This window comes from Daldinia caldariorum (genome assembly GCF_022478825.1).
Source record: "Daldinia caldariorum strain CBS 122874 unplaced genomic scaffold F4812scaffold_11, whole genome shotgun sequence".
Classification (NCBI taxonomy): domain Eukaryota; kingdom Fungi; phylum Ascomycota; class Sordariomycetes; order Xylariales; family Hypoxylaceae; genus Daldinia; species Daldinia caldariorum.
In genome coordinates, this window is record NW_025953047.1 from 939,244 (window position 1) to 955,337 (window position 16,094).

Below are 16,094 nucleotides of genomic sequence, written 5' to 3' on the forward strand. Positions count from 1 at the left end.
TTTATTTTTATTTTTTTTTTTATTTTTTTTTTTAATTTTTTTATTTTTTTTTTTTTTTTATTTTTTTATTTTTTTTATTTTTTTTTTTTTTTTTTTTTTTGGGTTTTTTTTTTTTTTTTTTTTTTTTTTTTTTTTTTTTTTTTTTTTTTTTGGTTATTACACTACGGCTTTCTTTGGCACCATTCCTAATGACAACAAGATGTATATAATCCAATATTCGATAGTAAGGGTATAATCATAATAAAAATTGCTATAAACTATTTACGTGTATATTAGAAACTAGTGCTGGATTCTGTCACGGTCAAGGTCTACATCAGCTAGTTTGATGGGCTTTGTCCAGAATATCAGCTTGTGCCCCACAAAGAGCACAACAAACAGCATAAGGCTAACATATGCCGCGAAGAAATCGCTAGTTTTCCACTCAATGAAAACTGTAAATCCGTTTGTTAGGAGAATCAACACACAGAAGAACAGACCGAACCAAGTCAAGTACGGCTGGAATGGTGCCGCATATGGAAGATTCTCTCGGGAAATTCCTTTGGCCTTTATGACTTCCATGAATCGTAAGTGGCAGACACTGATACAGGACCAGGTGATGAAACCAGCTATGGCAGTAATGTTCAGCAGCCAGTTGAAGACGTCGCTACCATTAGACGACAAGTTCATAAAAGCGAGAAGGCCAATGGCTGAAGTGACAGCTACTGCGAAATAGGGAGTTCCAAACTTGTTCGTGCGGGCCAAGAATGCAGGGGCATTTCTCTCCGAGGCTAACCCGACGAGAATTCGACTTCCAGAGTAAACATTTGAGTTGGCAGCGGACAGTACGGCAGTTAACAGGACGGCGTTGATGATATGGGGGAGGACGGAAACACCAGCGAGGTTGGCTGCGATAACAAGGGGCGATGCCGAGGCGTTTTGAGTGCCGATCTGGAGATCGGGGTTGTCAAATGGTACGAGCAAGCCGATAAAAAATATGGTCGAGACGAAAAGAGACAGAATCCCCCAGAACGTCCACCTAATGGCCTTTGGGACGTTCTTTGCCGGGTCGTGAGTCTCTCCCGCACCAATACCGACAAGCTCCGCGCCTTGGTAGCTAAATCCAGCGGTGACCAGAACGGACCAAAACCCAATAAACTTCCCAGTATTTCCTTCCTTGATGGATTCAGCAAAAGGACCAGGGTGTACCCAGGTTTTGAATCCGAGATACCCGTTCTTACCCACGCCAGCATCGATACAAATAGCAAATATGATGAAGCCGACGATAGTGACGACCTTGATGCTAGAGAACCACATTTCGAAGCTGCCAAAATAACGGATAGGCAAGAAGTTGACGCCCGTGAAGACCACCCAGAAAACGGCGATGAAGATTCCAATGCTGAGAGTCGAGTTCCAATACTGGATGATAACACCGGCTGCTACGAGTTCGAGGGCAAACGTTATGGACCAGCTGAACCAATAAATCCAACCCATGGCGAAACCGAGAGAGCGATCGACGAATCGGGAAGCGTACACGGTAAAACTGCCGGCCACGGGGATGAAGGAAGCCATCTCGCCCAGACTCGCCATGACGGAGAAGACGATCGAGCCGACGAAAAGGAAGGCGATGAGACAGCCAACAGGCCCCGCCGTCGCCAACGCCTCCCCGCTTCCTAGGAACAGACCGGTTCCGACCGTTCCTCCGATGGCGATGAACTGCAAGTGGTAGCTGCGAAGCCCCCGATGCAGCTGGTCTTCGCCAGCCTCAACATCCTTCTGAACATGGCTCGTTAGAGAATTCTCCTTCGAACTCTTTTCCCCCTCGCTGATAGCAGGGTCCATCTCGACAGTTAAATCGACTCGACGACACAAGGCGTGGCGAGAGTGACGGAGGGGGGGGGAGGAGGAGAAGGAGGAGAAGGAGGAAGGACCGTGGGTAGGTAAGGTATGTACCGAATTAGTCACGTAGGAGGGGACGGGGAAGGGAAAGGGAAAGGGAAACGTGGTCGTGTGTGCGCGTCGGTGGGTGAGGGGGGGGTTTTATATGACACCTCCTAGGTACTAAGGTAAAGTAAGCTTCTCGGGAACAGTTGCCGGCGATTTTAAAGAGATATAGCATGGGCTTTCTGGAGAAAAAAAAGTTTTCGAGACGGGTAATTGGTTACAGTATAGAGAGCATCAGTACCAGGTGTACCTAGCTCGGTATGGTCAAGACTTGAACTACTTTTCAGCCAAACATTTTGATTTTGATCGCTCTCTCAGACTTATCCTACTATGGACTTGGAACCACGACTAACACACTCCACGTATATACATAGTAGGTAGTATGCTGGGTATTGCTGGCTGGTATGGCAGACTACGTACAGGCTACGGGATTACCGAAAATGTCTCATGATCCGGTCCGGGTCCATTTCGTCGCGACCAAGTGCGACGTAGGCTGGGAATTCGGCTCCAAAGAATAATTTGCCCTATCAGTGGCGTATCTATCGTCGACCATTAGCTCCACTGAAATATTTTTTTTCCTCCTTCCCCATCAATTGACGAATGGGACTCTAAGCGCGCGAGCTGCTGTAACGCTACCAAAGGTTGCGTGGGTTGCGTGGGCCAAATTTTAAAAAAAATTCCGCCGTTCGCGCGAGTCTGATAGCAGTATCTGGTGTCGTTGACATCATATGGTTACCTCCTATATATAATAAGTCTAGGAGTATAACTGAGGCTCTCATCATCCGCTCGTGGTGTGATATACATCATCACGAAACGTTGCAGGAAATTTACAAATTTTCACGAGGGAAACAATGTTTTGTTTTATCGAATTTGGAATTAGGAAATAGGAAATAACACGGATAGACGCCGATGCTCAACGTGGACACCGACGCGTCAGGTTAGTGGTGAAATACTTGGCCGGGCTATTAACCATTACCATTTCATATTATCCAACATTTGTCAAATGTGCGATAAGCTACAGCTACTATTGTAAGTACCTAACACAGGTATTTAATATTACCTAGGTACACTAGACCTTTAACCTATTTTCCATACTGTAACAAACTATAATAACTCCGTGGGTCGCTATCTTTTAATAAGTTGTTAAACGTCAAGTCCGGCTATAAGACCTAGCTAGGCTCTTCTCTAATGGGCTTTAGCGTAAGTTGCCAACAGGAACTACGCTGTTAGCTTTGAATCGAGTAACCCTAGCTTGATGCAGAAATCGGTAAGGACCTGCGTCAGCCTCCTTTCCTTCTGTCCTTACCGTAGCAACGTTACCCATATGACTCTGTTTAGATTCTCATGAAAAAATATTTTTTTTTTTAAAAAAACCGCTTACTATATGTAAACATGCGCAGTTATGGCGGTCAAAAGAGTCGAAGGGAATTACTATTATTGATCTGCCCCGCTGAGCCTTGATTGCAGATCTCGTAGAGATTTCAAGTCAAGGTTCATGACACGCGTGAATAATTCCATGAGTGAAATTCTAACTCTTCCATATTTTAATTCTGGCACGACAGGTCTCATATGATTATCGTTAAGAATATTGCGAATTGCGTCAAATACGTATAGTCGCCTCAACCTACGAGAAGACAATCAAGGGTTTTTGCCAGGGCATCCCAACTAGCATTCTGCGCTTTTTATTAACGCTGGGGGGGCGAACAGTGGGTAATTCCAACGAAAATTTATCCACTAAACCGCCAGTCTACTCGGGATTCACTACTATGGATTTGAACAGCCATAAGATAAGATTCGTATTAGAAGCTCCCGAAACTAATAACCACAAGAGCTGCAGTAGTTTCCCCAAGGTAAATGCCCATGTGGAATCTTTGAATTACATTGGACTTAGCGTAACCACTAAGTTTTAAGTCATATTGCAAAAAGGGGGTATGGGGAACCCCATCCCGAAGGTAAGGTTATCTTAATCTGATGGGAGTGAGCAGACAATCCTTGGCATAGCCGCATGATACCATCCTCGACACTATAGTATATATACTCGTCGTTCATAATCCTAGCGGCATGTTACTCTTCCCCAGGAAAGTGCAAGGAAAATAGTCTCGGTCGAGATGGATGCCCACTGGAAGACGAAAAAAAGAAGGCAAAAATCAAACAAACTGGTGTTTGTGCCGCTTCCTTCTATCGAGATCATAATTCTAGGCGAAACATCTAGAGCAAATATGCTTTCAATATGTTTAACTGCAAGCTCACATAGCTTGGCTTATAATTCGTTGTGTCTCCATAGACGGATTATATTATAGAAGTCAAAGCTACATTGGTAAAGAGACTTACATAACTCTCCTTTATTGACTAGTTGTATGCACTGACAAGGTCTTGTCTCGCGTATAACAGTGCAGAATTGCGTCAACCACATGGTATCAATATCTTCAATGTAGGTAATAAGCAGAGGGGGGGTGGCAGTGAAATATAATATTCTTTTCTGAACTGGTTGACTACCTCAGGTACCTGGTTTACAAGGGAGTTAAGGTAGATGCTTATCTGAACCAGAACGAAATGTCTATAGGTACCTGCATATACAATCGGAACGCCTTTACCCATAGTGTAGTTAAGACATTCGAAAGTTGATACATAAGTCACTGCTTAGACGAATGAACCTCACGTGGTAGTTTCTTACAAGCGTTTTTAACTTACGTTGAAGCGTGGAAAATATATTGATGCATTATACTGCTTACAGAGTACTTTATTCGTGTGAAGATAAAGGAGTTTCCCGGAAGTGACTCTACCTAATTCTTACATCGACAGTTGCTACAGTCTCTCACACGTTAATATTCAACGGTAGGCTTGCCTTCTGGGTCAATACAATAGGGTAGACTTGAACAACGAGTTCTTCTAAAATCGTCCGTAAGAGGTAGATAAAGTTACCTAAGATAATGAACTTGGTATATGATGTGATGACAGTTTTCAACCCGTTTATATGAATCCTGACACGGACAAACTAAGGATGCACGTTATTATCTGTTCAAGCATACGTCCTTTAACAGTCAACTCGAATAATATAATCAGAGAAATTACCATGGGCTAATCCGATACTAAATATACCTCCTTTCCTTAGCTAGAGGGTTATTTCTCCACGGGCGGGTAGTGGTAGCACTATTATAACCACTCTCATCGCCTCTACATGAAGAATATCTTACCTATGTAGATCACGAAGTATCCGGTATCATCGCATTAAGTTGGGTTTGAATCAAGGATACACTCGCTCGGGTTCGCGTCTCTTTCTTCGCCCTCTATTGAAGCATTCCTCGAGTCTTAGCTTGTGTTCTTTGTAGAGACTTCGTAATACGCGGTGGTTTAGAACTACATGTAAGATTATTTCTAAGTTAATACGGGTGAATGTTCGTCTTGGGGCTCTTCCGAATCTGAAGAGGAAGGTGCTGAGAGTTCCAAATCGAAATTACGTCCACCTCCAGGAGAATGCAAGGGCATAGGCTTACCACGGGAAGGCCCAGTCCTGTACGAGAGTGGAGGATTTTCCGGAAGCCGGCGACGAGCCTCCCCTAAAGATGAACATCCTAATGGGAAAGTCTAGCCTGGTATCGAACTGACTCCTTCCCATGTCGCCACCGTGAAAGAGGACAATCGCGAGTAGATCGCAGCGATTCAAATGGCCTTGACTGCTGTATTGACATCGCTCATCGAATAGATATAGAGTTTAAAATCTCAAAACTTAGCACCTAATACACATATAAGTCTAGAATATTGTAACCACTATCCCATCATTCGGTCTTGCCGTCGACATATGGTAGAAACTGTTATCTATCTAAAATGAATACCCACTTCTATCAATCATTTGATATATCTCGGCGATCTTCCCGTAACAACTGCTATTATAATTCTGAGGGATAATAAATACGGTCCACTATTGTTTTGATCAGGATTGCGGTTGAAAGGAGAGAAATCCCGCAGCGTAGCCAACATGCTCATCGCAAGCGTGAGGAAAATAGGGGTTTACCCTGAATTCGATTCACGTTAAGTCCTATTTCGTGTATAAGTTATTCAATGGTAGCTGACATGCTCCAGGTTCAAGAGTTTGACGTTGATGTAATAGCTTTATTCTTAAAGTGTAGGTAGCAGGTTAAGAGGTAGGTAGTAACTAGGTGACCTATTATACCTGTAGACTACCTCAGGTTCTTACATAATACCACGTACTTTTGATGCGTACCCGATTCCACATAAAGTATTATATTGCTCAGGTATCGGGAAAACTTAGCACGATGATTGTGAAACTAGTAGGTACTTCCTATTTGTAGCACCTGACGGAATTTTAGTGGCTATTATTTGTTAAAGGCATACTACGCAAGTCCATAACAGATATTGTATGTTAAGTACCTACGCAGATATTTGATATCGAAGTCTGTGGCTGTTGCCATAGGACCTCCCCGCTTAGCCAACCCCTGAATCAGGGGTATTGCCAAGTCCCCGAAGCTGAACACTACGGGCCGCAGCTGAATGCGGGGCTGATGGTGACCCGAATCTTCGGACGCAGGAACCAAGTGAATGGGAATGTCCGAGCATTGATTAAAATAGCTTCCCTGGTGGTATAAGAGGTATCCTATGTTTAGGTACCTTGTGGATATAGGTAGCATATACGTATTGTACCTCTTGGGGAAGTAAGGGTGGGGTGTAACAGTCGGTCAAAGAAGATGATGGACTTTTAAGATTGTTGACTTAGCTGCGAATGAGACCTGCCTCTTAGGATGCGGATCAGTCATTACAAGTTCTGATAATAATTTAACCTAGACGTGGTACTATGATTTATTCAAGCCTCGTTCTACGGTCTGCATGAATCTATATAAGCCTAGGGCCGTATAAGTAGCTGAGAGAGTTAAGGGAGTGTGGAACAACTGCTATAAAAGATAAAAGTTAAGAATTGAGTTCATGTACTTTGACAGCTAGTCAGTGCTTAATTTAGATCTACTGGATATTCTGTAAGGGATGTTCTTTGGGGTTTTAACTAATTACATCAATAGTTATCGAAATGGGGAATTCTATCCTTGACATCGAATTTTGTTATATTGTAATTATTTATCATGGTCTCTGGCTTACATCTAGGTAACCTAGAGGCGTGCTAGGTACTCAAAGATCGCGATAACGTGACGAGGCAAGGATGTAAGAGTGTAAGGATGTAATGATGTAACGAGAAATCTCAGCCCAGCGTTTGCGCGCGCGCCGGCGGTGGCCCGTAGTGGCCCGCAACAACCCGTGGTGCCGGGGAGACAGGGACGTAAACTTCACCGCATTCGATTTTATCCAATCAATTAACGTCCCCTCCATCAACCCCACGCATCCCACAGCGGGCAACCCTGTCTGAACCCCTGTAAAGCTTGTCAGACCTATCAAAACCTTGTATTTCTAGTTGCCCTGCTGCTCTGTTGCCCAGCTCTCCCGCATCCCGCATCACAACAAATCATTCGTCTCTGTTTTTTTTTTTTTTTTTTTTTTTTTTTTTCTTGACTTCGCTTAATTTCCCTCTCTCTCTCGTCACATTGTAGCTGGGCATGCATTGATTGTCGTTGCCGCGTTTGTTGACATTGGACATTTGATCTTGTCGCAATTGGTACATGCATACTACCGGATCGCCGGTTGCTTTTTATTTTTTGTAGCCTTGTCATCTCGTCATCTTGTCACTTTGTCGCCTTTTTCCGCTCCTCGTTCAAGCTTCGATTTTTGTATTAGACAATCCCTTCTTTTTTTGTTTTTAGCTGTGCGCTTCTACCTTCCTTCATCTCTTGCAGGCTAATCCGGACTGTTTTATAACTTACCTATACAACCTTTTAAATATTTAGGCCACTGGTTATAAACCGTTTATATTGTCAAGATTCGATATTTGTTGCGGGCAGGCCTTCACCTCCTTTCCGGAACCAAACAATCCCAAGTCACCACACGACTTGATTTATTGATCTCCTTTTCTCTCAACTACTTATTTAACGTCTAAGGACATCACGCCGTCACGATTCACGAAATCATATTTTTTACAAAGCAACGGGAACCGCGTGACATTATGGCTGAACGAGATTATGATGATAGCAATGAGGCCCTAGACCCCGAGCTTCTGTACACCAAAGAATACTGCATTGGTCAGACTCTCGCAGATGATCTCTGCATAGGGACTACCTTAGGGACTATTGCTGACCTGCTCTTTAGGTGGGGGAAGCTTTGGAAAAGTTTACAAGGGGTTTGTGCTTCTAATCGGGTATTGTGGAAATATCAAGGGCTGACTTGGAGACACAAGCGTTGAGAAACGGAGCGGCCAAGCCGTCGCCATAAAAGTTATCGATATCGAAAGCGCCGAAGACGAGGTCGAAGATATTATACAAGAAATTGCCATCCTCTCCGAGCTTCAGTCGCCCTATGTCACCAAATACTACGGATCGTATGCGAAGGGCGCCGAGTTATGGATCGTCATGGAATATTGCTCCGGTGGGAGCTGCGCTGATCTGATGAAACCGGGCATGATAGGAGAAGACTACATTGCAATTATCATAAGGGAGTTGCTTTTGGGTCTTGATTACCTACACGCAGACAAGAAGCTTCATCGCGACATTAAAGGTAAATAAATACTACATGTACACGGGCTCGGGTGACGTTGCGAATGCGGATTTTACTAACGCGCTCTTGACTTAGCGGCGAATATTCTACTCAGTTCCAATGGCCAGGTAAAGCTGGCAGATTTTGGCGTGTCTGGACAGCTCTCCGCGACCATGACGAAGAAAAATACATTCGTGGGCACGCCTTTTTGGATGGCTCCAGAAGTCATTAAGCAATCTGGATATGATCACAAGGCAGATATCTGGTCGCTAGGAATCACAGCATTAGAACTTGCCAATGGCGAACCACCTTATGCCGATATCCACCCTATGAAAGTCTTATTCCTGATTCCCAAGAACACCCCTCCTCGATTGGAAGGGAACTTCACCAAAGCATTCAAAGATTTCGTCGAGCTCTGCTTACAAAGAGACCCGAAAGAACGACCAGTGGCTAGAGACCTGCTCAAGCACCCCTTCGTCCGAAAAGCGAAGAAGACTAGCTATTTGACAGAGCTGATTGAGCGTTATAATCGATGGAGTGCAACCCACAAAACAGAGGAAGAGGAAAACGTAGAAGAACGAGAAGACTCAGCTGAGCCAGAACAGGTCAACGAGGATATGTGGGACTTTGGTACTGTCCGCCTAGTGAGCGGCCGAGGAGGAATAGTCAATCGACCTGGCTTGAACCCCATGGACGATTCCACAAGGAATGCTAGGGCATCCAGACCGTTAGAACCCGATTATGGCGAAAGCCCTAGAGGAATATCACCGACTAAGGTCCAAACCCAAGATTTTGCCAATTCCTCCGTTACCAGCACACTGAAGGCTACAAACGCTCCGGCAATAGCAACGTCTCGACAGTCTTCGCCCCAGCGGAAACCGGTTCCATCCGTTACATCAGTGACACCCGTATCGCCCTCGAAGATTCCATTGCCACCCTCACCACAGAAATACACACAAGATCCCGGTACCCCACGAGCTTCGAAGCCGACGCCTAATACTAGTATTGTGTCGTCAGATTACGACCGAGCACTGAAGGATCAAATGCAGCAAAACATGGCTGCTCTTAGCATTGCGCCTCTCCAAATCCAATCTGCCCAATCTGCCCATTCACAACAACCTATAACACCCAAGAATTCTCAACCTCAGCTGCCACAGCCACGCGGAATTCCTAGACCCCTCCCTTTCACCCTCCCTGAAATCCCTCCGTATCGCGGACCGAGTGCGCAACACCAACCTTCGCGGGGAGCAAGCAAGGAGCATTCTAACCCGAGCTCGCAAGCGTTCGCCTCCAAGGCGCAGCCCAAGCAGCAAGCCCCTATGCCGGATGCATTTCCACCTCCTGGCCCTGCAAACCCGAACGGCGAGCTGGACGCCCTGAATGACGTCATCTTCCCGGCGCTCGAAGAGGCTCTCAAGCGACGGCAGATACGGTTACAGCAAATCTATCGCAACGAGAAAGTTATTACCCCACAGCGGCAGCGCGCCGAGGCAGCACATGACCGCATCCGCAAGCATGTCTATAAACTAGCCAACGTATGTAAGGAGATCGACCGGCTTGACAAGAGCGAGCCTGTGGGCATGGGTAAAGACGTCGGAACTTTCCTCGAAGGGTTACTCGAGGAAATACTCGTTCGGGTCGAGCCACTAGATGAAGATGAAACATAATGATTGGATGATTGGATTAACCTTCACACATGGATAGGGACGGAACGGAACGGAAATAGAGAAGAAGAAACACATTTTATTACGAGAGAAAGAAGCAAAAAGATGATATACCCTACGGAGGGATAACGTGTTGTTGTGTAAGTATTTATCTAATAAGGGGTTGATGGCGGCGGTCGTCGTGATGGTATGTATTACCTAGGCGCGGGTCCCTTTTTTTCCATTTTTGTACTACTCCCATTGCCTCCACCACCGAGCTACCTATACCAGATAGCTACCTAGCTAGCTACCTCCTTTAGGTAGACTTGTCTATCTTAGGTCCATAGAATTTCCCTTTTCCACTGGCCCCGTCTACTCCTAGATGCCAAGATTTGGCATATTTGTTACGGAGGCGTTGTTTTAATGGTATGGCCCCAAAAGCAGATAGAAAAAAAAAAGGAAGTTTATGCTACTCTTCTTTTCTCTTTCGTGTTGCTTTCCACCGAAATCTCCGTGCATTCCGAGTTTTCTTCTTCTTCGTTTTCTTCCCGCACTTCCTGAATAGCGGCCGCGGTGGTATTAGAGGTCCCAGCAGTCCCCAGCGCGTCGCAAGTACCACCGCTATTCCTCGCACCCGCGTCGTCGCTAGGATGCTCCTCGACCAGACTCGCGATCCTGCTCCTGCTCCTGCTCCTCGAGACGGCGCGGAAAGGCAGCAGCAGGAGGCGGCGGACGTGGTCGTGCTCGCGGTCGGGCTGGGTCCAGTACAGGTAGTCCTGGCCGAGGAGGCGGCGGTGGTCGTAGCGGTGCTCCTCGAAGACGTCGCGCACGCGCGAGACGTAGTACGCGTACAGGCGCTCGGCCTCGGCGTGCTTCTCCGCGTCGGGCTTGCGCGGCTGCGACGCGTGCACGCGCGCTAGCTCCCGCAGGTTCCAGACGTAGGTCTCGCGGAGGGCGAGCCGGGATGCGTTGTACCGCTGGATGGAGTCTATTAACTGCGAGGGGGGGTGTTGAGGTTAGGTATGGTTGGAGAGAAAAGTATGTGTGTGTTTGTGTCTTTTTTTGTGTGCTAAGGAGAAAAAAGGGGGGAGCTTACGAAAGCTTGGTAGTGGCACTGCGAGGCCGGACACTCGGTGTGGTGCACGAGGTGCTCGTGTAGTCCGGAGGGGTAGTACAGCGGCTGGCCGTATTCGCAGCCGTAGTAAGCGTTGAAGCGGCGGGGAGACATACTTGTGAAGGGGGGACGGCGCTGCCACGGCGGGTTTTCGATGGCGTTGTAGCCCCGGTATATCTGTTGCCTATGCGCCGTCGAGCTGCTGACGATGGCCGCTGATGCCGTTATGGCACTTATGGCTGCCGCCGCGTATTCGGCCATTTTTTTTTTTTTTTTAATTTCTTTTGGAGTGGTAGTTAGTTGCTGTTGGTTGTTGTGTACCTAATCGGGTGAAGTATATGGAGCGGACAGGCTGGTTAGCGATAGGGGTGTTAAGTGCCGACGAGGTTTAGACGGATGGCATAACGAGTTTCAAGATGGATACAGGCTACTTGTGTTCTTTTCTCAATCTGATATATACTCTACATCCCTTAGTAGAGTATAATTTTTCTTCTAGGGGATACTAAGGAGCGCATCCGGGAAGAAGAAGAAACAGGTGTATGGGCGGATCTACTATCTGAAGGAAAAGAAGCTGTCTGAAACGAACGGCTTATTGCAGATTCTGTTCTTGCCCATACTGGTGTTTTGCGGTTCGAGAGTTATTTAGGTAAAGTTGGGCGCTATGGGGTTAAGTCAACGAATATATGTGACGAGAGATTAGGACCAAGGGGAAAGGCGAGTAATGCCTGCTGAGCCTTTGATAAGAAGTAGATTTTCCTGATTATCTTAGGTTTCAGGTGTGTATGTATGGATAAAGGGTGAGGAAGCTTCCGCCGTTACTTCTATACTACATTAGGGCCGGGATCTACGAGTTGAAATCAGAAGCACGGGCAGGTAGAAGTGTCACATGACGCAAAGTATATATACTTATCCTACTAGATGGATCGTGTACAGTAACCTTAATAATAAACAACAACAATTATAATCAATCAATTTTCTGACAAGAAGGGACTTGCGGTGCTCCGCATCTTTGAAATTATACTTTCGAGACTCATGAGTACATACCTAATCTAGGTAGCTAAGTTTCATCAAACTTTGATAGCCTCTAGGATAACGTCAATGGTTCCTAGGTAGCTATCTTACTTGAAATGCTCTTATCTTCTTTTGTACAGATGAACAACCACCATATGGAGAGCTTCAATGCTCGGAGGGGATACGGAGGACACCTAACTTTATCCTGCTACGATAGCTTTACTCCTCTTAAGATTAAATGAAATAGGTATATATCGAATCTTTATCGTTAGAACGATTAAACTCCTATTAAATTTGAATAAATACCAGTTATTAATTATGCGTGAGAGTCTTTACCTTGACTAAACACCTATAACTCAAAACTACCAATTTAGTAAACGCATCCAGTTATTTTTTGAAAAATAATGTCAAACCGAGAGTAATGTACAAGAGACGTGATACCCCAGACGTGATACCTCTCGGGCTTCGTTTTGAAGGTGGAAGTCAAGGCGCGCATTTAGACCCATTCCTCATGTTGACAGCTCGAATTATTTTGAAGGATTTGTCGCGTGCAGTATTTTGTCACAGGAGGTCAGCTTATTGAACCCCTTGCAGAACTCAGCTAAGCTTCTGTGTTCCTTGAATACCTAGGTTGTCGTATTCCCGACCGCCCGACCGGGTCGAATTAGCGATATGGTAAGCCGTACATCTCTCTGGAAGTCTATAACAGGTCTTTGTGGTCCTGCCAAGGCCACAGCTAGGGGCAGTTCGTCCAGGATCCATCGTCGTTCCGAACATAATAACTTAGCTCCTCCCTTATTTGAATCCCCTTACCTAGGTCCTACCTAGGTACCTAACTTAAAGGTGGTAAGTGTACTGACTTATTATTTCCATGCGTATCTCTGTCATTATCCTGCCTCGCTGCCTAAGATAATGGACGCTTGGTAGGCGTTTTAGCGGACCATTTCATATTAATACTAACAGTTACCTAGGTATAACTTAGGAGGTACTCTACTCGTTCGTGTAAGAGACAATTTAGTGTATGTACCTATCGGGTAGAAAATTTCATAATCGGCTAAACTTAATTCAATAAAAGCTCGTTTTGCATAACATTTCTATAAGTATTCACGTCTTCATAAATTCATGAAATAAAATGGTAAGAGGAGAGGTTAACTAATGAAATACCTTGATGAATTGATAAAAGTTGTTTCGCTGAATAATCTTGTAGCTGTTGGAAGACCTCTGCAGCAAGGTACGTACCCCAAAATTAGGAGCTGCTAGATCAGATCAGATAAGATACGGCGCCACATATGCCATACCCACATTGGCGTGCATAACGTGGCTAGAGATAACACGAAACCCGACATAAAAAAAAAGAGTAAGCGCTCAGCCTGCATTAAAAAGTGATAATGTATTGCATGTACCAAAGTACCTATCTTTTCGGGATCAGTGGGGTTCAAATGTTTTTCTACTGGCCCCCGTTCACCCGATCGGAATGCCACGGCTTGCCCATTCTCTCTCTTCCCACGCCCAGCCTGCCAGCCTATCAGATCCCTATCCACCAAGCTTTTTACTACCACCTGCGCCATTTGCAAGTTCTTTGCATCACTAAACACTAATTCCCTTTTCCTTCCCCTTGAGCACTTCCGACGCATCACCGCCCTTCCTTTTCTCAAAAAGTACGGCTAGCAAATACCTCCCTTTTCCTTGAAAACACAAGATGTTGTCGCGAAACTCTGCCAGAGCTGCCCAGGTACATATTATCTTGCATTAGCCGAGTCCCAATGGCTCGAGCTTTCTCTCTTCCCTCCCTCCACCTTTCACATGCTTGTTCCTTTTTTGTGTCTTCCTAAAAGAAAACTAGAAAAAAAAAGACGATAAAGTCGGCTAACCTTCTTGTTTTTGTTTTTTTCTTCTGCAGCGCCTGGCGCGAACAGCAGCCCGTCAACAATCTCACATTCAAAATGCTTCGCGATCCTTTGCGACGGTCCAATCCGACATCTTCAAGCCTACAAAGTATGGCGGCAAATACACCGTCACCCTCATCCCCGGTGACGGTATCGGTGCCGAGGTAGCTGAGAGCGTCAAGACTGTCTTCAAGGCCGACAGCGTACCCATTGACTGGGAGCAAGTCGACGTCTCGGGTGTGGAGAGCGCCTCGGCTGGTAGCCTCGAGGAGATGTTCCGGGAATCTGTCGCTTCCCTGAAGAGGAACAAGCTGGCGTTGAAGGGAATCCTCCACACTCCTATCAGCAGATCGGGACACCAGAGCTTCAACGTCGCCCTGCGACAAGAGCTCGACATCTACGCCTCCATCTCGCTCATCAAGAACATCCCCGGCTACAACACCCGCCACCAGAACGTCGACCTGTGCATCATCCGAGAAAACACCGAGGGCGAGTACAGCGGCCTCGAGCACCAGAGCGTGCCGGGCGTCGTCGAGTCCCTCAAGATCATCACCCGGGCCAAGTCGGAGCGTATCGCCAAGTTCGCCTTCTCCTTCGCCCTCGCGAACAACCGCAAGAAGGTCACCTGCATCCACAAGGCCAACATCATGAAGCTGGCCGACGGTCTCTTCCGAAGCACCTTCCAGAAGACCGCCGCCGAATACCCCACCCTCGAGACCAACGACATGATCGTCGACAACGCCAGCATGCAGTGCGTCTCGCGACCCCAGCAGTTCGACGTCATGGTCATGCCCAACTTGTACGGTGGTATCCTATCCAACATCGGCGCTGCCCTCGTCGGTGGTCCCGGTATCGTCCCCGGCTGCAACATGGGTCGCGACGTCGCCGTCTTCGAGCCCGGCTGCCGACACGTCGGTCTGGATATCAAGGGCAAGGACCAGGCCAACCCGACCGCTCTTCTCCTCTCCGCGACTATGCTGCTCCGCCACCTCGGTCTCGACGACCACGCCAACCGCATCTCCAAGGCCGTGTACGGCGTCATTGCCGAAGGGTAAGTTCTCGAACGAGTTTATTCTCACATATCGGTGTGCTAACGTATTCTACAGCAAGTACCGCACCCGCGACATGGGTGGTGAATCCACCACGCACGAATTCACCCGTGCCATCCTCGACAAGATGGACACCTTGTAAACAATAGACCCTCTACAACAACTTCTTTACGCACCTAGCTTCCCTATCTTTGGAGGGGAATAAAAGAAAAACTACGGCCTACTTCCTACGCGTTGCTCTGATAGATACCTAGAGGAATTGGAGGAACGAATAGCATTGACTACCATGGAGTCACGGAAGGCGACGTTGGAGAGTCCTAGATATATGTACTGTACGTAGATTAGGAAATGCTTTGCATCAATTAAATTCCCAATTTTTTTTTTATCAATCCGTTCATGATCTTAAATAGATGTAGTTTATTCATAAGTTCATGTAGGTAGATCAAGCCTTAGTACATATGTATCAAATGGATCCTGGAGTTATCAATTTGTGGCTGCTTTTCTACATGCTGTGGCTGACGCTTAGCCGCATCAATTGATCTACGGCACGCTGCATTATGTACACTTCAGCGCTGGATACATACATGTAACATACCACGTGACCTTCACAACGTCTTGGAAGTCAGAGCCAGAGATGGTACAGTACAAAGTTCATAAAAATCTCGTTGCCATGCTAAAAAACAAATTATCCGGATATACTGCTATGAGGATGAAAATGAAACAAAAGAAACGGAAGAATGGAAGGCTGTCACTTGATCCAACTCCCTAGCTTCCTGCCGAATGCGTTCCTCTTCGCTGAAAATACCCCTGAAACGTAAAACATCTACGCGCGGGTAGTAAAGCATGCTAACGTGTCCTGAAAATGCCGAATATCAAGACGTCA

At 46.2% G+C, this 16,094-nt stretch overlaps 4 protein-coding genes across 4 annotated transcripts; 2 read left to right on the top strand and 2 right to left on the bottom strand.

The window, feature by feature from the left end:
* Positions 1-210: 210 nt before the first annotated feature.
* On the bottom strand, positions 211-2,282 carry F4812DRAFT_70075 (amino acid permease/ SLC12A domain-containing protein). The gene has a single exon (XM_047939328.1). The coding sequence runs from the start codon at positions 1,816-1,818 to the stop codon at positions 280-282; it is 1,539 nt and encodes a 512-aa protein (XP_047789205.1). The 5' UTR covers positions 1,819-2,282; the 3' UTR covers positions 211-279.
* Positions 2,283-7,981: 5,699 nt separating this feature from the next.
* Positions 7,982-10,175, top strand: F4812DRAFT_460448 (Pkinase-domain-containing protein; the record flags this gene model as incomplete). Its single annotated transcript, XM_047937690.1, has 3 exons — positions 7,982-8,124; positions 8,213-8,529; positions 8,605-10,175. The coding sequence occupies 3 exons, from the start codon at positions 7,982-7,984 to the stop codon at positions 10,173-10,175; spliced, it is 2,031 nt and encodes a 676-aa protein (XP_047789206.1).
* Positions 10,176-10,395: 220 nt separating this feature from the next.
* F4812DRAFT_70110 (uncharacterized protein) lies at positions 10,396-11,817 on the bottom strand. The gene is made up of 2 exons (XM_047939329.1): positions 11,248-11,817; positions 10,396-11,146 (listed from the first exon to the last, which is right to left on the bottom strand). Exons 1-2 carry the CDS (start codon positions 11,524-11,526, stop codon positions 10,616-10,618), a joined length of 810 nt encoding a protein of 269 aa, XP_047789207.1. The 5' UTR covers positions 11,527-11,817; the 3' UTR covers positions 10,396-10,615.
* A 1,815-nt stretch (positions 11,818-13,632) lies between these two features.
* Positions 13,633-15,698, top strand: F4812DRAFT_433179 (isocitrate dehydrogenase subunit 1). Its single transcript, XM_047934605.1, has 3 exons — positions 13,633-14,008; positions 14,177-15,213; positions 15,269-15,698. The coding sequence occupies exons 1-3, from the start codon at positions 13,976-13,978 to the stop codon at positions 15,351-15,353; spliced, it is 1,155 nt and encodes a 384-aa protein (XP_047789208.1). The 5' UTR covers positions 13,633-13,975; the 3' UTR covers positions 15,354-15,698.
* Positions 15,699-16,094: the final 396 nt, after the last annotated feature.

Coding starts and splice junctions, on each gene's coding strand:
- F4812DRAFT_70075 (XM_047939328.1), bottom strand. CDS start 1,818: ATGGACCCTGCTATCAGCGAGGGGGAAAAGAGTTCGAAGGAGAATTCT.
- F4812DRAFT_70110 (XM_047939329.1), bottom strand. CDS start 11,526: ATGGCCGAATACGCGGCGGCAGCCATAAGTGCCATAACGGCATCAGCG. Junction 11,147..11,247: donor AGTGCCACTACCAAGCTTTC/GTAAGCTCCCCC, acceptor CCCCCCTCGCAG/TTAATAGACTCCATCCAGCG.
- F4812DRAFT_433179 (XM_047934605.1), top strand. CDS start 13,976: ATGTTGTCGCGAAACTCTGCCAGAGCTGCCCAG. Junction 14,009..14,176: donor ACTCTGCCAGAGCTGCCCAG/GTACATATTATC, acceptor TTTCTTCTGCAG/CGCCTGGCGCGAACAGCAGC. Junction 15,214..15,268: donor TACGGCGTCATTGCCGAAGG/GTAAGTTCTCGA, acceptor CGTATTCTACAG/CAAGTACCGCACCCGCGACA.